An 18,934-nucleotide genomic window follows, 5' to 3' on the forward strand; every position below is an offset into this window, starting at 1 on the left:
AGAGACTCGGAGAGTGCAAGTCGCTCTGCGTGACGTCACAAGGACGCGCCGGTAAAGTGTGACTTGCTACGCATTGCCGAGCGGAAAGAAGCGGCGGCAACAACAAAGTCAACATTTCTCTTGTGTGAAGCTGTCCCACATTTGGTGAGACAGACAATTCTCTACTTTTCTTTTTTTTTAGCTCGGCTGGCGTCATTTTGACCCCGACGACGCGTCAATATCCAAATACGCTCAAGTAGCCTGCTAGCTGCTAGTTTTGCGCGTGGCCTTGCGTGCGTGCGCGCGCGTCAGTCCATCGGGATTAGAATTAACATTCGAATCACGTTTTCCTTTTTCATTTAGGCGCGAGCCTGCCAATGTTTGGCGAATGTCACAACGGCCCTTGTTGCTTTCCTGCGGGTTTGAATAATACGCGACAAAGTAGGTCGCTGTGTTGCGTTTTATAGCTTTATGTGTGTAAAGATGGATCGAGTTGCATGAGACGAACTATTATGTCCTGTGGAAAATACGAATAAAGCCACGAATATGTTCATGTTGTGTCAATGCAGCAATTTCTGGCCCACTTCACCAGGAGACGCCGCTCCGGGTCCAGAAAATGCCTGCCCAATGCGACGGCCAATCACCAGCACATAAATACTACCTACAATTACATTGATGTGACAAGTTATTTTAGCCATCTCTGATGCTTTTCATGGGCATTTATCAGCCAAAAAGTCGAAAAATGTCTTCCTACATTTGTTGTGCGCATATTTACTTGACGGGGAAACGAACTAGGACAGGCGTTTGTCATTCGACGTAGCACAGTGAAGAACAACAACAACGCAGCGATCTCTTCATGTCCCTTAACGCTCAGATCTGTTATCATGACAGCCCTGCCGGTCTTGGATTTGGCCAACGAGTGTGTGTGTGTGTGTGTGTTTGCTCCGGCAGCTGTGAGTGCTTGCGCGGCGTCCGCCTGTGCCGCCATGACGGACAACAAGCGCCTGGCCTTCTCCATCATCCGCTTCCTCCACGAGCAGCTGCAGTCGGGCGATCTGTCGTCCGGGGCCCAGGAGAGCCTGGAAGGTGAGCCGCCGTCTTTGGCCAGCAGCCCTGCTCGGCTTCTTCTCACGCCCGTCCCGCCGCAGTGGCCGTCCAGTGTCTGGAGACGGCCTTTGAAGTGTCCGCGGACGACCGCAGCCTCGCCGTCCCGCTCACGTTACCCGAGATCTTCGCCTCCGCCGCTCTCCAGACCTCGGTGAGAGCCGCCCGCCGCCCGCGTCGTCGCAAGCGCCCGCCCGCCTTTTCGTTTGACTCGTCGGCTCGGTCGTTTTCATCGGGTTGTTTGCTGGAGATGCGCGAAAAGAGAAGAAGGCGGAAGTCGAGCTTCTCAAATGAAGTCCCGCTTGAAGATCCCAAAGTGTCGACGCTCGTATTTGTTGACGTGCCGAGAGTAAGAACGGTGCCACCGCCAAAGTTTCGGGCAACCGTTGAAGAAGCCGCCGTTTTTTTGTGGTCCGTAGCCGTCGCAGGGGAACAACAACAACAACGACGGCGTCGAAGTCGACGAGGAGCGGCGCGCCGAGGCCGAGAGACTCAAGACGGACGGTACGGTAACGCGGCCGGCCCCCCGCGCGACGTCCGCTCGCTTGTTGACGGGCTCTCCCGCGCAGGTAACGATCAGATGAAGGTGGAGAACTACGCCGCCGCCGTGGAGTTTTATTCCAAAGCCATCTCCCTCAACACTCAGAACGCCGTCTACTACTGCAACAGGTCAGCGCGCCGCCATTTCGGAAGACGTGAAACTCTTCTTTCTCGAACGCGATACGTTTTGTCGATGGCAGAGGAGGTCACGTGGGGCTCGCCGCGGCGGCGGGTGTGGGGTTTGCGTGGCGAGCCCATCTGGTCTTGAGAGCGCGCCATGTGACGTGTGCGCAGGGCGGCGGCGCTGAGCAAGCTGGCTAATTACGCGGGGGCGGTGCAGGACTGCGAGCGGGCCATCGCCATCGACCCAAACTACAGCAAAGCTTACGGCAGGATGGGGTGAGAAGCGGCGGCGCCACGCGGCCCTCCGCGCTGTCCGTCGATCGCGACGGCTGGCTGGGAAATGGCGGAAGATTGCAGTGCGTGTGTGTGTGTGCGTTCGTGCAGGTTGGCGTTGGCGAGCCTCAACAGGCATGCGGAGGCGGTGACCTTCTACAAGAAGGCTTTAGAACTGGACCCGGACAACGACACCTACAAGTCCAACATGAAGATCGCCGAGGACAAGATGGACGCCAGCAGTCCTGTAAACGTCACACTCTGTGTCTCGGACTCGCGGGTGCGAGTTTGCTCGCCCACTTGTGTGTGTGTGTTCACGTCAGATGGCGGCAACGGGCGGCGTGGACCTGGCCGGACTGCTCAGTAACCCGGGCTTCATGAACATGGTGAGACCGCCGTGCTGGCGTTCCAGTTGACATTCAGTAAGCGCATTGAACCGGGACAGACCGGCGATGGTCCGGTTGGCCAAAGCCAAGAGCCATCGTCGATCCGATCGCAAGACGCGGCATCTAGCGGTTGAGTCGCTCACGCTTCCAATTTGTGAAACTTGACGTTTGTTGCAGGCGTCGTCGCTGATGACGAACCCTCAGGTCCAGCAAATGTAAGTGCGCGTGTGCGTACGCCTCTTCGCCGTTTGTCTGTGTGTGTGTGTTAAGCCTCGTCCGGATATCGTCAGGATGTCGGGAATGATGTCGGGAGCGTACGGCGCCGGAGGAGGCGCAGCCGGAGGAGGCGGAGCCCCGGGACCCGCGCCGGCCGGAGATTTATCGGGACTCATCCAGGCGTACGTAGGCTCCGAAGCGCTCCTCTCTTACTTTGCACCTTTTTGGGGAGGAAAAGGAAGCTAAGCGAGGCGTGATGTTTTGGTGGCTTCTAGAGGGCAGCAGTTCGCTCAGCAGATGCAGCAACAAAATCCGGAACTCATCGAGCAGCTCAGGAGTCAAATCCGCAATCGCGCGCCCAGCGCCGGAAACGAGGAGCAGCCGTGATGCCTGCTAACCGCCAAATGGGGCGCTTGGAAGGGGGGGGGTTCACATCCGTGCCGCCGGGCCCCTGGAGGGGCCACTTTGGCAATTTGACTGGGTCCACATCGGGGCAGGTGGGAGGAGAGCCCCCAATAAACGGAGTCGCATGATCATCACGGCCGCCCAAAGCGCGACGTGGCCTCTCTTGGTTATTTGTATTTATTTAGCATGAGCGTCATCGGAAGGGGGCTGGCTGGGCTCTGTGTTTGAAAGGAAAAGGGGGAGGGGGGGGGAAGCTAATTTGGGCCCCAAATAAGTATGAGAGCAGCTCAAAAAAAAAAAACAAGCCGTTCAGTTTGCAAAAAGCTGGACTCTCTCTCTCTTAAAAAGCTTTGTCGGGATGGGCGACTCCAGCCAAAAGTCCAAAGAAAGCCGTGTGCCCTGAAATTGGAATCGCTGAATTCAAGAGAAATAAACCACGTCATGAACTCAAACCAAACGTTGCAATGAAGTCTTGAGCTATGGAAGCCTGAATGAATGGCTGGTTTTGTTTTGTTGTTTTTTTAAATTGGCCATTTTCATGTCCATTCCATAAATTGCGTTGCCTGCGTCTGTGCGGATGAGCGGCCTTTGCAAATCCACTTGATGGTGAAAGCGTCTTGCGCTTTTGACCGCGAGCAAATAGTCAGCCCTGAAATGGCCGACTGCGGGCAAATCACGTGGCCGCCGCCGTACTCCGGAGCTCGAGAAGCGTCCGACGCGGCCCTCTCCAATGCTTCGTCTCTGCGGCTGAAGGAAAAGGCCGAAAGCCTGTCTTTCGGGCTGCTGCGCGGCGGCCCCGAGCCGGTGACTTTTGTGGCCCTTTGACGGCGGCCCTCGAAGACGCCGGGAATTGACCTCTGAAGCCGACTCGCCCGGAGGTCCGCGGAGGAAGAAGAGCGCGGCCGGGCGGGCGGGCGGCGTACCTGACGCTAAGCCTCTTAATGCCGCTAAGTCTGCGGCGCCATAATCCCGCCGCTGCCGCAGGAGAAGCCGCCGTTGGCTCGCCGTTTTTCCCGCGAGCGTCATGGACGAGCTCCTGCTGGCCGGAGGCGGCGAGGAGGACGCCGGCTCGGAACGTTGCTTCTCCGCGGCCGCAGACGGAGGGCCGGCGCGGCGCCTCAAGCGGCTCCTGCGCGCCGCCGGCAGCCGCGACGCCTGGCTGGCGCTGCGCGACTTTGCCAAGAGGAACGGCCTCCTCACCTTGTCCGTGGCGGCCGTGCTGAGCGGCTGCACGCTGGGCTTCCTGCTGAGGGGCGCGCAGCTCTCCCCGCAGGTAGCCGTCGACAATCGCGGCGGGCGCGCGGCGGAAGAAAAAGCGAAGCAAACGGCTGCTGTGCTTTTACAACGCAGGCCAAGCTCTACTTCTCCTTCCCCGGCGAACTGCTCATGAGGATGCTGAAGATGCTCATCCTGCCGCTCATCACCTCCAGGTAAGCCGCGGCCGAGGTTCCCGTCGCTAACGAGCCACGTCGCAACGGTCCGACCGAAGAAGAAAAAGCCACAGAGCGTGGAGGGAAATTCTTGCTCTTGCAGGAAGGTGGCACGTCAGCTTTCCAGGTTGACTTTCAACGCCAGAAGGGAAGTCAAAGGGCCCTCCGAGACTCCCGTTTGACTTTCTGACGTGATATCGAACGGCGGGTTTTTGCTTTTTTTTGGACCCGCGCTCCACCAAAGCGCCGTAGCTCGCAAACTGCAGCGGAGCATTTTCAAAGAAAATGGAAACTGACCTCAACTGAAAGTAACTGACCAGAGCGAAAGGAAATCAAACCTGTTCATTGGCTTTATTTTGCCCCCCCCCCCTTTAACAGCCTGATGTCGGGCCTGTCGTCGATGGAGTCTCGCGCGTGCTGCCGCATGGGTGTGCTGACGGTGACGTACTACCTGTGGACCACCTTCATAGCGGTGGTGGTGGGCATCGTGCTGGTGGTCATCATCAAGCCGGGCGCCGGCACCGACATGGAGAGCCACCGGCTGGGGGGTGGGCCCGTCATGACCTCGGCCGACGCCCTCCTCGACCTCATCAGGTCAGCCGCCCGCATACGCAAAAACACGCCGGCGTCCGTTCCTCGCCCGCGGGCGCACCCTCGCGCACATGCAAGATACAAGCTAGCTCACTCGCCCGCACACTCACGTGAATCCAATTAGCCGCGAGGCTAACGGCCTTATTTTTAGTCATCTCGTGCGGCCGAGTGCCAGCTTAGCCTTTGGCGGCGCTGATCTCCGGTGCTGCGGCCCCGCCCCTTTGACCGCCGTCCGCCTGGTCCGCAGGAACATGGTGCCCTCCAATCTGATCGAGGCCACCTTCCAGCAGGTGAGCGCGCCGCCTCGCCTCGGCCCGCCCCGCCTTGCCCCGCTCTCACCCCTCCCGTTTGCGCGCTCAGTACAAGACGGACCTGCTGCCCATCCTGAAGGTGCCCGTTCGGACGGCGACGCCCAACTTTGTGTACGTGCTGCCCGGCGACGCCGAGGGCAAAGGTCGGACGGTTGTGCTGGAGCTGACGCCGCCGCCCGAGGTGACGTACAAGACCAGCCCGGGGAGCAGCCAGCAGATGAACGTGCTGGGCATCGTCATCTTCTCGGCCACCATGGGTGAGTCGCGTTCCCCCCGGGTCAAGGCCTCCCGCCGTCGTTCTCCGACCTCTCTTTTGCGCTACGGCAGGACTGTTGCTGGGCCGGATGGGCGAGCGCGGCGCGCCCTTGGTCAACGTGTGTCAGTGCATCAACGAGTGCGTCATGAAGATCATCAACGCCGCCGTGTGGTGAGCGTTGGCGGCGCGGGCTGGGGGACACGGCGGGGAGACGGCGGCTGACCCCCCCCCGGGCGCCTTTTCAGGTACTTCCCGTTCGGGATCGTCTTCCTGGTGGCCGGCAAGATCCTGGACATGCAGGACCCGAGCACTCTGGGCCGCAAGCTGGGCTGGTACGGCGTCACCGTGCTGGCCGGCCTCTCGGTGCACGGCCTGGTGCTGCTGCCGCTCTTCTACTTCCTGCTGACCCGCAAGAACCCTTCACCTTCATCCGCGGGCTGCTGCAGGCCTTGGTCATCGCCCTGGCCACCTCGTCCAGGTCAGTGGGCCGAGGCCGTTCCCAACGGGCCAAAGGGCGAGCCTTGTGACGGCGCGGCGTGTGTCCAGCTCGGCCACGCTGCCCATCACCATGAAGTGTCTGCTGGAGAAGTGCCACGTGGAGCGTCAGATCGCCCGCTTCGTGCTGCCCGTGGGCGCCACCATCAACATGGACGGCACGGCGCTCTACGAGGCCGTGGCCGCCATCTTCATCGCGCAGGTCAACGACTACGAGCTGGACTTGGGCCAGCTGGTCACCATCAGGTAGGTGACGGCCGCTGCCCCCCCCCCCCCCCCCCTCCGCCGACGAAGGCCGCCCCACCCAACTTGACGCGCGTGCGCCCGCCAGCATCACCGCCACGGCCGCCAGCATCGGTGCGGCCGGCATCCCTCAGGCCGGCCTGGTCACCATGGTGATCGTGCTCACCTCCGTGGGCCTGCCCCCGATGACATCACGCTCATCGTGGCCATCGATTGGATCCTGTAGGTTGGAGGCGGCGTGCTCCTTTGTGTCACTTTGGTGTGGGCTCGTCCGCACGGGTGTTTGGCTGCGTGCGTGTGAGCCCGATTTGACGCGGGCACGTGTGTGCGCGCAGGGACCGATTCCGCACCATGATCAATGTGCTGGGCGACGCCTTGGCGGCGGGCATCATCGCGCACCTGTGTCGCAAGGACTTCCCCCTCAGCGGCGAGGGAAAGGTACGCACACGCCAGCGCTTCTTTCCTCTTAGGCAGCCAGCTAAAGTCAAAGTCTCCTTTCCCATGTACACCGTGAGACGCTAGTTGAACGCCTTTAGTTGAAGCAACTAAAGTGAGGCTGGGAGGGGATGGAGGCTTTTCTGTTGCCGCTCGCTCTCTCTCCCAGCCGACATTGGGCAAGCCGTCTTTCAAAGCCGCCTCCAAACTCACTTGTGTTCTTTGCCGTTTGACTCCAACTTGATCTTAGCTTGAGACGTCTGATCGGTCAGGAAATTTGCCAACACGCCCGCATGATTCAAATCTCGTTGTCCCCCCCCCCCCCCCCCCCCCCCCCCGCAGAGCGTCCCGTCATACGGCACGCAGGGGCACGCGGACGTGCCCATGACGCACGTGCACACGCACAAGGACGGCGACGAGAGGCACGCGCACACCGTCTACTACAACATCTGCCAAGTGTGAGCGCCAAGCAGGCCGGCAGCCGTCACGGCGGCCATGAGGACGCTCGCCCAATTTCCCGCGTGACCTCCGGGGGACCCGAGTGGTTCTCATGCGCTGCCGTATGAGCGGCAACTTCTTGTTGCAACCGCGTGCCGCACGGACGTGAACGGAAGGTGAAGATGTCTGGAGTTTCCGGTCGGGCGCCCGTGGTGAGTGGCAACGTAAAATGGCCGCCGGCGGCGAGTCGGCGCCATCGTTGGCCTCCTCTGATGGAGAAACGGCATTCTGGCACACGTCTCTCCGGCTTCCTTTCAAGCGCGCTTGGCGCTTGACTTCCTCTTTCCTGTTTCACACTCACAACGGCGACAAAGCGGCTCACGCGGCAACGCTCGCTCCGATCGCGTTTGGATTCGTCGCGCGCGCCACAAAGTGTGCCTTCCATGTTGATGGCTGCCAAGTTTTCGTGAATGCTGACTTTTTTTTCTACTTTTTTAACCAAAAAAAATCTCTCCTCATGGTTCTGATGATGATATGTGAAGTAAAAAAGATTTTGGGACACCGTCTTGGATCACTTGCAAAATATTTTCTCGATTTGGACTTTTTCCGAGCAGCGGTTCGCCTGTCAACCAAGTCGATGACGGGACGGAGTCGTACATTTAGCCTTTGGAGGCTGAATGTATCATCATATGCAGTATAGAGAGCTTTAAATGGACATGCATACTGTATATGTTTGCCGTTGCCTGCAGGTGGCAGCAAAGCGCAGCACATTTGCCATCCGTTGTTTTCACGCGCCCGTTTTCGGAGCCATTCAAAGCATTCCAGCGCCTCGCTTGGCTGGCGCACATTTTCTTCCGGAGTCAGCGGGGCTCCGCGGGGCTCGAGGTGAAGGCTGAGCGGCAGCTCAGCGTGGCGCGCGTCGCCCCAAAACAAGCGCGGGCAAAAGCCAAAGCTTTCCAACAGCGACGGGCTTTATTTGGAGGTCGGAAACATTGGGACGCCACCGGCTCGAAGGGCCGCGGCGGAAGCCGAGCGGCCGGCCGTCCTCCCGACGCGCTCGTTCTCCCCTCGCCTGGTCGGCGGTCTCATTGGCGGTCAAAGTCGGCGAAGGCGGGAAGCCACACGGCGTCTTTCGGGCGCTTCGGCGCGCTCCTGGCCGCCGCGCGCCGCCCAACTTTGTTGATGCAGCACACCTGAGCCCACGCCAGCGACATCACGCAGCTCTGCCGCACAGCAACGACCCGACGACAAGATCACGCGGAGCCAGACGTCGGCTCAAATGCGCCATTTTGCCGACCGCCTGCCGTCGGTGAGTCCTGACGGCTTTGAACGTCGTCACTGCGGCGCGACGAGGAGGAAGACGGGGGGGGGGGGGGGGGCTTACCTGGAGGAGCAGCAGGCCACCGGCCAGGCCGCCCGCCATTCTGGCGTTTTGCTTGAGCCACTGCGCGATCTTGTCCAAACATCCGTCGGGGAAGACGTCGCGCCGGGCCAGCGAGCGCTCCTGCAGCTGCGCGCCAAAGCCGCACATGGTGTTCGGCACCGACTGGGGAGGACACGCGAGGACGGCGGCGTCAGAGCCCCGTCTACGAGGACCGGCTGCGACGAGGTGGCTGCTCTCGGGGCTGGCTCCTGACGACCGCGAGGATTCGGACATCCCAGTGTTGGCCGGGGACGCCTTTCTTTTTCTTTTTCTTTCTGCCTGCGGCCGGCCGGCCAGCGTGACCCTTCGTTTCGCGAGTGGTCAGTGTGGGTCCCGAGGGGCCCATTTGTTGGCATGGCTCTAAGACTCTCTCCATCCATCTTGGTTTCTTTCTTTCTGTCGCTCCCTTTTTGTCTCTCCTGCTGCCCCCCACCCCCCTTACCGCCCGCCTCTGGCCTCTCCTCTCTTCCTGGCAGCCAACGGCGTCCTCGCTCGGGCCCGTTTGGGCCGCGTCATGTTTTTGCGGACGCTTGGAGAAAGGAGAGCGGGTGAGCCAGCGAGTGTGTGACCTTGACCTGGTTGCCGTGGACGACGCAACAGGAGAAGGGAACGCCGCAGGCCTCCAAGCTGGGATTGGCGTCGGAGCACTGGAAGTAGACGTTCCCGGACCAGTCCTTGTAGCCCTCCACGCCGCAGCACCGGAACTGCAAGCGCACGCCGCGGCGTGAAAGCGCGCACGCGCTCCGCGCCGGCCATCTGCGGCCCGGACGGACGCTCGCACCTTCTTCTGGACAAAGTCGATGGCGTTCTCCAAGTCGCGGTCCTCCCGATAGCCAACGACGGCTTTCATCATCAGATGCTCCGTCCGCTCCATCACCTCCACAAGAAAAAGTTCTTCTCACAATTCCGCGCTAAGACACAACGAGCGAGCCCCCCCGCCCCTCTCGGACGATACGCCGCTTGAAACGCCGGCGTCCTACCGCGTCGGTGAAGAGCGCCGCGGCGATGGCCGCGCTCAGCTGCAGGAGGAGCAACAGCGCCAGGATGGAGGCGAACTGCCGACGACAGAACAGGCCTCGTGAGCTCGGGCGGCGCTTTGCCGGCCTCGCCGGCGTCCTTACCGTCTTCAGCAGGCAGCCGGCGTTGCGCAGCGCCCCCAAACATCCCAGGAAGGTGACGAAGAAAGTCAGGGAGCCGACGGCCATCAGGAGCAGGGCGGGGTCCAACGCCAGCGTGTCCACCACGTCTAAAGGCACACCAGCGCTTGTTTGGATTCGGCCAACCTCTTTGCTCGCCCGAATGCGGCGCTCCCTCGGACGTCAAAGGCCGAGGATGCCGAGCGGTCGGAATATACGGACGGCGAGGGGCGCTCACCTTTCTCCTTGGCCACCTTGGCGTAGACTCCCACCGCAATCAGGACGGCGCTCAGCACCTGCAGCGCGGCGGAAGAGCCTCGTGGGTGAGCTGCGTCTGGATGCCACACTCGGACTTGAGCACTTTGAAGGCTGCGAAACCGCAGCAAAGTGGCCACCCGAGCCAGGACTTGCCTGCAAGCCACACCCCTTTGCGTGTCGCGAGATGGGAGAAGCGCCTCTGGCCCTCGCCTCGCACGAGGGCCAGAGGCAACCCCGCTCGGCCTCGCTCACGGCGCCAGCCCCCTTTTGTTTGCCATTCCCGGCCGAGAAGGCCCACCCCCGCCTGCCCTCCCGCGCCAGTTCCGGCTGTGCGCTCTCCACCGTTTGACGCATTTTCTCAACTCTCGTTCAGTCCACTTGACCCGACCTGACCTGAACTCGCCCGCGCGCCGTCTCCGAAGCCCCCCCCCCAGACACTTGAAATTTGAGCCCCCGGCAAAAAGCAAACGGCTTTGAAGTCTCCCCGCAGAGCGGCCGTCGGGTCGGCGGCTCCGCTGCGGCTGGAACGGAAAAGGTGCGCGCTACTGACCCAGAAGACGTAGCAGGAGATGAACAAGAAGTACTTGACGCCGCGGTACCCTCGCATGTCGGCGGCTGAGCTCCGGCTGCGTCCCGCTCACAGGCGGCAGAGGCAGGGAGGCAGGGACGGGCGTCCGGGGCGGAGGCTGCCGCGCGTGTGGCGGCCTGCTCTGCATTCCTGCCGGCGCCGACGCCGAGCGAACGCCTCCCAGGCAACTTGCAACTTTGGCTTTCCTGTTTTGAACGGAAGGTCGACGCAAAATCAGGGGGCCCCCAACCCGTTTGAATGCATTCTGTCCACGGGAAGATGGAAACGTGAGAGAGAGGGGAGGGGGGTGGTGGCCAAAGGCTCGCTCTGGCGACATGTGACGTCTTTCGCTGGGCCCAATGAGTGACGCGCTTTCAGACCCCACCCCCCCTCCCCCCATCCCGCGCAGCAGGTGTTTGAGGCTTTAATCGGGTTCCCTTCATCCTCAGCCGCTCGCTCGTCTCGCTCGGCCGACCCCATCCGGGACATCCGGGACATGGGCCTGCTCAGCTTCCTGTCTGCGGCCAAAGAACGAGCCGAGAAGTTCCTCAACGAGAAGAACATCGTCACCGACTTCCTGGGCAAGGTGGAGGAGAAGACGGGAGTCAAGAAGAAGATCCTCGCCGCCGGTACGCTATGGCGCCGCGCGCGTGCCGGGTCCAAAGAGGATTGCCCTAATCTGCCGAGGACGAAGCCGCGCGGCACTCGCCGTCTCGTAAGGTGTGCGCGTGCTAGGCCGGGTGACGCTAGGACCGCTCGGCTTGTAAACGGCGTCCAGGCTAAGCTAGCATTGGAAAGTCACTGCCGGCGGCGAGTCCTCGTCATCGCAGGTATGGACAGGAGACGGCGTAAGCCAGCTGGCGGCGGCAGGTTCCTCTGCCCGTTTCTAGTGGGGCGCGCGAGCAATTAACAACATTTAGGGAGAGAGAAAAAAAATCTAATGGTTTTCAGACGTTTCTCGTGCCGGTAAGCTGTTGCGCAGCCCAACGTGGAGGCGGCGTCCTCCCCCACACCCCCGTTTTTCTTGCGGAGCCCTCGCGGCCGCGGCTCAAGAGGAAGGCGCCCTCCCCGCGGATGTTGAAATGATCCGCCGTCCTTCTGGCCTTCCCTCAGGTGCCGTCTCGGTGACGGGACTCTACCTGGTCTACGGTTACGGCGCCTCCCTGCTCTGCAACCTGATCGGTTTCGTCTACCCGGCGTACTACTCGTGAGTCCCGCAGGAGGTCCCGGATCCGTTTCATTCCGTGGCCGCGCGGGTTCCGGCGGACCGGAAGCTTCCGCGAGCTCCGCCGGCTCCATTGACGACGACGCGTGTCGTCTTCAGAGTCAAAGCCATCGAGAGTCCCAGCAAAGACGACGACACAAAATGGCTGACCTACTGGGTGGTCTACGGAGTCTTCAGTCTGGGGGAGTTCTTCTCGGACATTTTCCTCTACTGGTTCCCCTTCTACTATGCCTTTAAGGTACCCTTACCCCGCCCCCCTGCGCCTTCCGCACGCTGCGCTTTCCTCTCGCTCTGGTTCTTCGCCGCAGTGTTTGTTCCTGTTGTGGTGCATGGCCCCCGTGGCCTGGAACGGATCCCGGGTCCTCTACGACCGGGTGGTCCGCCCCGTTTTCCTCCGTCACGAAGCCGCCGTGGACAACATGGTCAGCGACCTCAGCGGCAAGGCCATGAGCGCGGCCGAGAACCTCACCAGGGAAGGTATCGCGCAAAGCCAAACGTTCCGCTCTGGACCCGAGTCCGCGCTCAACACGCCGTGCCGTCTTCTCTTCAGTTTTGTCCACCCTGGTGAAAAACAAAGCCTTGGTGTCCCCCGAAGCCAAAGGTTTGCCCAGTGCGACCGGAGATAGCGTTGAGAGAAGAAAAACGGTGGCTCGTCCGCGCGAACAGGAAGAGGTGCGTACCGCCCAAAGTCAGAGCCTTCAAAAACCGCAAGCGACGACGCCGAGCTCCTTGAAATGATATCGTCCACTCCCCTTTCAGCCTTTCCTGGGTTGACGAGCAGGTAAGCCGGCAGTTAGCGCACTAGCTAGCGTGCAGCTCCGCTTCCTGCCCCCACCTCGCCTCAACCACCCTTTCGCGATACCGCGTCCCACCCCGTCGCCGTCCGAGCCGCGCCCGTGGCCTTGCCGCGCCCCTTTCATGACGCGGCGCCCGGGGACTTTTAGCAGCGGTCATTGGCAATTTCCCGTTAGTAAGGCATTCTTTCCCGGCGGAGTGTTAGCATGCCGACCGTTCGGATTTGAGCGATTCTCTCTCCAAATGGTACACCTGGGCACCGTTGAATCCCTGCTGAGCTGCCTCTTTTGTTTTGGTTTTTTTACCCCGATAGCAGGCTTGACCCGTGGGCTCTTTTTCAAAGTTCACGCTTCATCGTCCAAAACGGATGCGCACGCTTGGCGTCGCCGCTGACACGGTTGCGGTTGGTAGCGAAACGGTGCGGGGACCTACTGTGGACAAAACGGGCCTCGCAAGTGTAGCTAAGCAAACTACTTTCACTTGTTCTCGGCTCCCCCAAAATCCGACCCGTCCCGCGTTATGCTAGCATCCCGACTCTTAGCCTGTTAGCATTTGGGCAGCAATTGAAACGGTAACATTGGAACGTGTGCATTCCAGAGGAGGCGCGGCCCTGTCCCAAGGAGAAGAAGGAGCTCCGCGTTGGACTTTTTCTTCCTTTCCTAGGAGCAAATTGAGCAAACTTGAAAATGTTCTTCATCACCAAGGTCAATTCCAATGAACTTTCCTCCTAATCATAGATGTTGTCGTGTGTTCTCATCATGCACACGCATAACACTTTGAACATTTTTTTTTATCATGAGGCACTTTTATTTATTTTCAACCTAAAAAAATAAATATTGCTCCCCCCCCCCCCCAAACCAACCAATGTCAAGCTCGGTGGGCTAGCTGTTACTTATTTAGTCATTGTTGGTGAATGCATTTGTATTATTTCTTTAATTTGTAATTACATTTGGTATGCCAAGTCTAAAAAAAAGTCAGAATAAAAAAAAAAGACATGAATTGATATAACCGAACGCTGCTTGAACATGTGCAAATCGCACTTGACGATGAATTGGATAGCGGGAAAGGCCCATTTCCCTTTTCCGGTATCGCGAGAAAAATAAGAGCGATGGGGATTTGTAATCGGAGTCCAAATACCTCGTCGGCGGTGATAAGCGTGTTCGAAAGTAATAAGCGTGGACTTGAAAATAATAACGCGTCCGCCGCGATGCCGTCAAACGGCGACAAGACTCGGCATTTTGTCAGCGCGTGGACAAGGCAGCTTCTTTTAATTTGAAATTGGGCACCGGATGGCCCCGGCGTCCTTTTTCCGGGCACTCGGCACCAGCAGCTTGTCGGCCGGACCAAAGGAGCACGCGGGACTGGCGACCGGCCCCCTGGCGAGCAATCGGCGACCGCTTTCGAGACGTCAACATGAGCCCCACAGGTGAGCGCCTCAACTTGCGTCTCGGGGCGCCTTGGAGCGGCGCCGCCTGCCCGCTCCCGAGACTGACGACAAGCGAACGCGAGAGCGCTCGGCCGGGCGGCCGGCCGGCCGGCTAGCTGCTCGATCGTGCTAGCGGCCGCGCGCCCTTGATCCCCAAAGCAAACGGACGGACCGACCGGCCGACATTTGACGTCGGGTCCGTCCGTTTTTCCTTTGGTCGGCGGAGCTGACTTTCGATCGTCAACGCCGCGGCGGCTTTCGTCAAATTGCACATTTGATTGACGGTTCGACGGCTGGCTGGGGCACGCTTTCGTCAATCGCGGTTTGTAGTTGACGTTGAATTCAACTCCCGGTGGTTTTGGGGACGGGGGGGCAAACGACGTCGAGCGGACCCACGAGTCCTTAAGGGGCAAACGCAACGTCGCGCTCTCGTTTTGGAGCCGCGCAAACGGCCTGGCTTGTTCGCTGGCCTACTTGCAGGTGAGGCGGCGACGGGCGGCGACGTGTGCCCGGAAAACCGCCTGCGATGGGACCTGAGCGCCGAGCAGATCGGCCGGATGGCCGACGAGCTGATGGCCGACACCAAGAAGGTCTACGACGACGTGGGCGCCCTGGACCTGGACGCCGTCACCTTCCACAACACCATCAAGGCGCTGGCCGACGTGGAGGTGGACTACACGGGTGCGTGTCGCGTCGTGTCGTCCGGACGCAACTCATTTTCCGAACCGCTCATCGCCGGGCGATCGTTAGCGGACCTCGCCTCTGAATTTCAGCCTCGCTTGCGCCTCCGCGTTGAAGCAGAATTTGGCTTCATTGACAAATCCACTTTTTCTTTTGCCTTTTGAGGTTTTAGTTTGCATCGCTTGATTCTAAAACCAGACATGGTACCCAACTGAGAGCGCAGGAAATGAGCATGCGCGCCTATCGATGCCGATTCTGGAAAAAGAAGTCACGGCGGGCGTTTTCTTTGGATGAAAGACCCAACAGGGTGCCGGACGTTTGACAATCTTTGCTGCGGGCGAGGCTGAAATCCCGCAAATGTGGAGCGTCTTCCGTGAGCCTCAAAATGAGGTTTCCCGGCTCAGAATAGCGGCGGGACGGCTCACCTTTGCCACGCCGATTCGCGGATCGGGCTCGTTTTGGGACCCGCGCGTCCAGAAACTTCGTAGCGCCGCGTCGACGCAAACGCGCGGAATGCTCCTTTTGTGAGGCCTCCGTTGTTGAGGCGCGCAGGAACGCCGAGTCGGCGTTTGCCCTCCAAAGATGGCCCTCGTCAGCGCTTTGGCCGCAAACAACAAGCGGCGCCAGAGAAATCGGGGCCCCGATGGCGAAAAGTCCCCCGGCGGCTAACGTGGCTAACGCGTGGCTCCGTCTGCCTGCGGCCTTCAGTGCAGCGAAACGCGCTGGACTTCCCGCAGCACGTTTCCCCGAGCAAGGACGTGCGAGAGGCCAGCACGCAGGCCGACAAGCGCTTGTCGGAGTTTGACGTGGAGATGAGCATGAGGGAGGACGTCTACCTGAGGATCGTGGCGCTGCAGGTAGCCTCGCGTGCTTCTCGCGTCTTTGATGCGCGCTTTGACGCCATTGCCGGCCCGCGTGTGCGCGCAGAAGAAGCTGGAGGGCGGCGGCGGCGGCGGCCTGCCGGCCGAGGCGCGGCGCTACATGGAGCGCCTGCTCAAGTTGGGCCAGCGGAACGGGCTGCACCTCCCCAAGGCCGCGCAAGAGGTGCGAAGCTCGGCGAAAGCCCGGTCCCGCTGCCACGCGCCGCTTCACCGCGTGCCTGTGCCTGTGCCCGCAGGAGATCAAGCGCATCAAGAAGACGTTGAGCAACTTGTGCATCGACTTCAACAAGAACTTGAACGAGGACACCACCACTCTGACCTTCAGCAGGGAGCAGCTGGGTGGGTGCCGAGACCTTTGGCGCTTCTCTGCCGTCTTGCGCTCCCGCCGCCCTCCTCGTTCTTTGCCGTTTCACCTTGGGCCACTTTCTCCTCCTCTTCCTCCGGCAGGCGGCCTGCCGGAAGACTTCCTGAGCTCGCTGGACAAAGACGGGGAGAAGCTGAAGGTGACCCTGAAGTACCCGCACTACTTCCCGGCCATGAAGAAGTGCTTTTTGCCGGAGACCCGCAGACAGCTGGAGGAGGCCTTCAACTCGCGCTGCAAGGAGGTGAGCCGAGGCCCCCCCCCCCCCCCCCCTGGCCGCTCGTCCCTTCCTTGACGCCGCGTCCCGCCCGGCAGGAGAACTCGGCCATCCTGAAGGAGATGGTGGAACTGCGAGCTCGCAAGAGTTCCCTCCTGGGCTTCGACACCCACGCCGACTTTGTGCTGGAGATGAACATGGCCAAGTCGGCCAAGCGGGTGGCCGCCTTCCTGGGTGAGCCGCCGCCGCCCGTCGCCGCCCGTCCCCTCGTCCTCTGGTCCTCCTGGCCGGCTGACGCGTGCCGCGGCTCTCCTCAGAGGAGCTGTACCGCAAGCTGAAGCCTTTGGGCGAGGACGAGCGCTCGCTCATCCTGAAGCTGAAGGAGGAGGAGTGCCGCAAGCGAGAGCTGCCCTTCGACGGCCAGCTTCACGCCTGGGACATGCGCTACTTCATGACGCAGGTGACCTCCCGGCGGGCTTTCTTTCCTTCCGGACCGGCGCTCGCGTTCGGGCGCAAAGGCCGTCGCGCAAAGTGCCCCCCCTTCCCCAAGTCTGGGCGGAAACGGGTGCTCGGCAAACGGCGTCGGCCTCCCCACCCATCGACTCTCGCTGGCGCCGCAGGTGGAGGAGAGCCGCTACGCGGTGGACCAGAACCTCCTGAAGGAGTACTTCCCCATGGACGTGGTGACCCGGGGCCTCCTGGACATCTACCAGGAGCTGCTGGGCCTGAGCTTCCGGCTGCTGGACGGCGCCCCCGTGTGGCACCCCGACGTCAAGGCGTACTCGGTGGAGGACCCGGCCCGGGGCCGGCTGCTGGGCCACTTCTACCTGGACCTCTACCCCAGGTGAGGCTTTGCGTCGGCGGCCCGGAGCCGGCCCGTTTGCGCGTGCCCTGAGTGTGCCGGGCGTCCCTCAGGGAGGGCAAGTACGGCCACGCGGCGTGTTTCGGCCTCCAGCCGGGCTGCCTGCTGCCCGACGGCCGGCGCCAGATGTCGGTGGCCGCCATGGTGGCCAACTTCAGCAAGCCCGCGGCCGCCGCGCCCTCGCTGCTGCAGCACGACGAGGTGGAGACCTACTTCCACGAGTTCGGACACGTCATGCATCAGCTGTGCGCGCAGGTCAGAGGCGCCCGTACGCCTGCGCCTGCGCCGCATCAAATCGAACGTTTCTCGCAAATCGGGTGCGTCTTGCGCGCAGGCCGACTACGCCATGTTCAGCGGCACCCACGTGGAGCGAGACTTTGTGGAGGCGCCGTCTCAGATGCTGGAGAACTGGGTGTGGGAGAAGGAACCCCTGCGCAGGATGTCGCGACACTTCCAGACGCAGGAGCCCATCCCCGACCAGCTCCTGGACAAACTCATCAAGTCTCGCCTGGCCAACACAGGTCTGGGGCCGCCGCCGCCGCCGGCCCGTTGGCCCGCGCGCCATTGCGCCCGCCCTCGATGACGTATGGCGCCCGTGCGCAGGACTCTTCAACCTGCGGCAGATCGTTTTGGCCAAGATGGATCAGGCGCTGCACACCCGCGACGGCCTGGACCCCGCCGACGAGTACGCGCGACTCTGCCGGGAAGTGCTGGGCATTCCCGCTTCGCCCGGTGAGTCCTCCGGGAGCTCGGCTCGGTCGCCGTGCGGCCTTTTCATTTGCGGCCGGCCTTTGCGTCCTCAGGCACCAACATGCCGGCCACCTTCGGCCATTTGTCCGGCGGCTACGACGCGCAGTACTACGGCTACCTGTGGAGCGAGGTCTTCTCCATGGACATGTTCTACGCGCGCTTCAAGCAGGAAGGAATCATGAACCCCAAGGTGAGCGCCACGCACGCCGCACAAGTACCCAAACTTGTGGCAAGCGTGGGACGGTTGCGCCTCCTCCGTTGCGCTTGCTAACGATTCTCAATCGGGAGGGAGGCTCCGACGCGGCGGGCCCCCGAATAGAAAAGAAAGGGAGAGGGGAAAAACGCTAGCATGGGGTTGTTTGTGAAGCCGCGTGCGTCTTTGCTGCGCGCAGGTGGGCCTGGACTACCGCAAATGCATCCTGGTTCCCGGCGGCTCGACGGACGCGTCGGACATGTTGAGGAAGTTCCTCGGCCGCGAACCCAAACAAGAAGCTTTCCTCATCAGCAAAGGCCTGCCTCTGGACCTGCAGCCCGCCAGGCCGTGCCCGTGCTGAGCCCAACCCCGACGACGACCGCAAATAAAATCCGACTCGAGTCCTCGGGCGGAACCTCCGCTGTGTGCGCGTGCGTCTTCTTTGCCGTGCCTCGGCCGCCCTCCCTAAAAAGGTCCACGTGGACCGAGGGAGCCGATGGCAGCGTGTCACGATGCGGCCGAGTCAAGTTTTGGGGACGGGTTGCCCAAGCAAGCCCCAAAAAGGCAACGCCGCCGAGACGCCAAAGCACGCCTTTGATTTTAGCCCTTTAGCGTCAATCCTCGCAGCGCTCGAAGGATTCCGTGAAGTGTTCACCCCGTGTCCGCGTTGGAAAACGAGCTGGGGGGGAAAGAGATTTAAAAGGCAACTTTGAAAGCTAACCCGAGTTTGAAAACCTCATTTGAAACCGTAAGCCTCATTTCAAGACCGACTTTGAAACCCTGAACCGAGTTGACGACGCGATATTCCTCATTTGAAAGGCCGACCCTGGTTTCAAACCCAAACGAGAAAACTTCTTTCAAAGCCAAAGCCACCAACCGACTCGTTGGCTGCACTTCATTTCTTATGACATTTCACCAGTTTTTGGTTTTATT

At 61.0% G+C, this 18,934-nt stretch overlaps 5 protein-coding genes across 9 annotated transcripts; 4 read left to right on the forward strand and 1 right to left on the reverse strand.

Annotated features, from left to right (window-relative positions):
- Positions 1 to 12: 12 nt before the first annotated feature.
- On the forward strand, positions 13 to 3,173 carry sgta (small glutamine rich tetratricopeptide repeat co-chaperone alpha). Of its 3 annotated transcripts, XM_052074005.1 has the most exons (12): positions 23 to 144; positions 549 to 586; positions 931 to 1,065; positions 1,128 to 1,237; positions 1,503 to 1,587; positions 1,653 to 1,752; positions 1,918 to 2,022; positions 2,131 to 2,266; positions 2,343 to 2,405; positions 2,583 to 2,620; positions 2,696 to 2,803; positions 2,897 to 3,173. In XM_052074005.1, exons 3-12 carry the CDS (start codon positions 966 to 968, stop codon positions 3,006 to 3,008), a joined length of 957 nt encoding a protein of 318 aa, XP_051929965.1. In that variant the 5' UTR covers positions 23 to 144; positions 549 to 586; positions 931 to 965; the 3' UTR covers positions 3,009 to 3,173. The 3 variants fall into 3 exon arrangements, with proteins under 3 accessions (XP_051929964.1, XP_051929968.1, XP_051929965.1); XM_052074004.1 differs by lacking the exon at positions 549 to 586 and having other exon boundaries at positions 13 to 144; XM_052074008.1 differs by lacking the exons at positions 549 to 586; positions 1,918 to 2,022 and having other exon boundaries at positions 13 to 144.
- Positions 3,174 to 3,317: 144 nt separating this feature from the next.
- Positions 3,318 to 7,789, forward strand: slc1a8a (solute carrier family 1 member 8a). Its single transcript, XM_052073996.1, is given in 13 exon segments — positions 3,318 to 4,299; positions 4,377 to 4,456; positions 4,835 to 5,050; positions 5,295 to 5,337; positions 5,408 to 5,615; positions 5,686 to 5,785; positions 5,860 to 6,032; positions 6,035 to 6,092; positions 6,161 to 6,355; positions 6,441 to 6,532; positions 6,535 to 6,574; positions 6,688 to 6,790; positions 7,130 to 7,789. Coding segments are annotated over 13 exon segments (1,677 nt in total). The 5' UTR covers positions 3,318 to 4,050; the 3' UTR covers positions 7,250 to 7,789.
- A 385-nt stretch (positions 7,790 to 8,174) lies between these two features.
- zgc:113223 (uncharacterized protein LOC541424 homolog) lies at positions 8,175 to 10,789 on the reverse strand. Its single transcript, XM_052074009.1, has 8 exons — positions 10,593 to 10,789; positions 10,023 to 10,080; positions 9,770 to 9,894; positions 9,629 to 9,703; positions 9,430 to 9,525; positions 9,224 to 9,352; positions 8,610 to 8,771; positions 8,175 to 8,448 (listed from the first exon to the last, which is right to left on the reverse strand). Exons 1-8 carry the CDS (start codon positions 10,647 to 10,649, stop codon positions 8,311 to 8,313), a joined length of 840 nt encoding a protein of 279 aa, XP_051929969.1. The 5' UTR covers positions 10,650 to 10,789; the 3' UTR covers positions 8,175 to 8,310.
- An 86-nt stretch (positions 10,790 to 10,875) lies between these two features.
- Positions 10,876 to 13,521, forward strand: reep6 (receptor accessory protein 6). 3 transcript variants are annotated; one of them, XM_052074012.1, is made up of 7 exons: positions 10,876 to 11,239; positions 11,724 to 11,817; positions 11,935 to 12,073; positions 12,144 to 12,312; positions 12,386 to 12,507; positions 12,595 to 12,616; positions 13,228 to 13,521. In XM_052074012.1, the coding sequence occupies exons 1-6, from the start codon at positions 11,107 to 11,109 to the stop codon at positions 12,607 to 12,609; spliced, it is 672 nt and encodes a 223-aa protein (XP_051929972.1). In that variant the 5' UTR covers positions 10,876 to 11,106; the 3' UTR covers positions 12,610 to 12,616; positions 13,228 to 13,521. The 3 variants fall into 3 exon arrangements, 2 of the variants coding, with proteins under 2 accessions (XP_051929972.1, XP_051929971.1); XR_007963716.1 differs by having other exon boundaries at positions 11,935 to 12,312; XM_052074011.1 differs by lacking the exon at positions 13,228 to 13,521 and having other exon boundaries at positions 12,386 to 13,218.
- A 383-nt stretch (positions 13,522 to 13,904) lies between these two features.
- Positions 13,905 to 18,420, forward strand: thop1 (thimet oligopeptidase 1). The gene is made up of 14 exons (XM_052073995.1): positions 13,905 to 14,056; positions 14,537 to 14,737; positions 15,446 to 15,594; positions 15,665 to 15,781; positions 15,855 to 15,957; positions 16,066 to 16,223; positions 16,295 to 16,430; positions 16,514 to 16,656; positions 16,817 to 17,040; positions 17,112 to 17,313; positions 17,393 to 17,579; positions 17,662 to 17,790; positions 17,862 to 17,998; positions 18,201 to 18,420. Exons 1-14 carry the CDS (start codon positions 14,044 to 14,046, stop codon positions 18,360 to 18,362), a joined length of 2,061 nt encoding a protein of 686 aa, XP_051929955.1. The 5' UTR covers positions 13,905 to 14,043; the 3' UTR covers positions 18,363 to 18,420.
- The last annotated feature ends 514 nt before the right edge of the window (positions 18,421 to 18,934 follow it).

This window comes from Hippocampus zosterae, chromosome 8 (assembly GCF_025434085.1).
Source record: "Hippocampus zosterae strain Florida chromosome 8, ASM2543408v3, whole genome shotgun sequence".
Lineage (NCBI taxonomy): Eukaryota > Metazoa > Chordata > Actinopteri > Syngnathiformes > Syngnathidae > Hippocampus > Hippocampus zosterae.

What these genes read in the sequence shown, in the direction of transcription:
- sgta (XM_052074004.1), top strand. Translation starts at nt 966, where the DNA reads ATGACGGACAACAAGCGCCTGGCCTTCTCCATCATCCGCTTCCTCCAC. An exon ending in ACCCGGGCTTCATGAACATG is followed by an intron (nt 2,406 to 2,582) that starts GTGAGACCGCCG and finishes CGTTTGTTGCAG; the next exon opens with GCGTCGTCGCTGATGACGAA. An exon ending in AACCCTCAGGTCCAGCAAAT is followed by an intron (nt 2,621 to 2,695) that starts GTAAGTGCGCGT and finishes GGATATCGTCAG; the next exon opens with GATGTCGGGAATGATGTCGG.
- zgc:113223 (XM_052074009.1), bottom strand. Translation starts at nt 10,649, where the DNA reads ATGCGAGGGTACCGCGGCGTCAAGTACTTCTTGTTCATCTCCTGCTAC. An exon ending in CGGCGCTCTTCACCGACGCG is followed by an intron (nt 9,526 to 9,628) that starts GTAGGACGCCGG and finishes TTTCTTGTGGAG; the next exon opens with GTGATGGAGCGGACGGAGCA. An exon ending in GCGTCGTCCACGGCAACCAG is followed by an intron (nt 8,772 to 9,223) that starts GTCAAGGTCACA and finishes TGTCCTCCCCAG; the next exon opens with TCGGTGCCGAACACCATGTG.
- reep6 (XM_052074011.1), top strand. Translation starts at nt 11,107, where the DNA reads ATGGGCCTGCTCAGCTTCCTGTCTGCGGCCAAAGAACGAGCCGAGAAG. An exon ending in GTCTACCCGGCGTACTACTC is followed by an intron (nt 11,818 to 11,934) that starts GTGAGTCCCGCA and finishes TGTCGTCTTCAG; the next exon opens with AGTCAAAGCCATCGAGAGTC. An exon ending in CCTTCTACTATGCCTTTAAG is followed by an intron (nt 12,074 to 12,143) that starts GTACCCTTACCC and finishes TCTTCGCCGCAG; the next exon opens with TGTTTGTTCCTGTTGTGGTG.
- thop1 (XM_052073995.1), top strand. An exon ending in TGCGCTACTTCATGACGCAG is followed by an intron (nt 16,657 to 16,816) that starts GTGACCTCCCGG and finishes CTGGCGCCGCAG; the next exon opens with GTGGAGGAGAGCCGCTACGC. An exon ending in GTCTCGCCTGGCCAACACAG is followed by an intron (nt 17,580 to 17,661) that starts GTCTGGGGCCGC and finishes GCCCGTGCGCAG; the next exon opens with GACTCTTCAACCTGCGGCAG.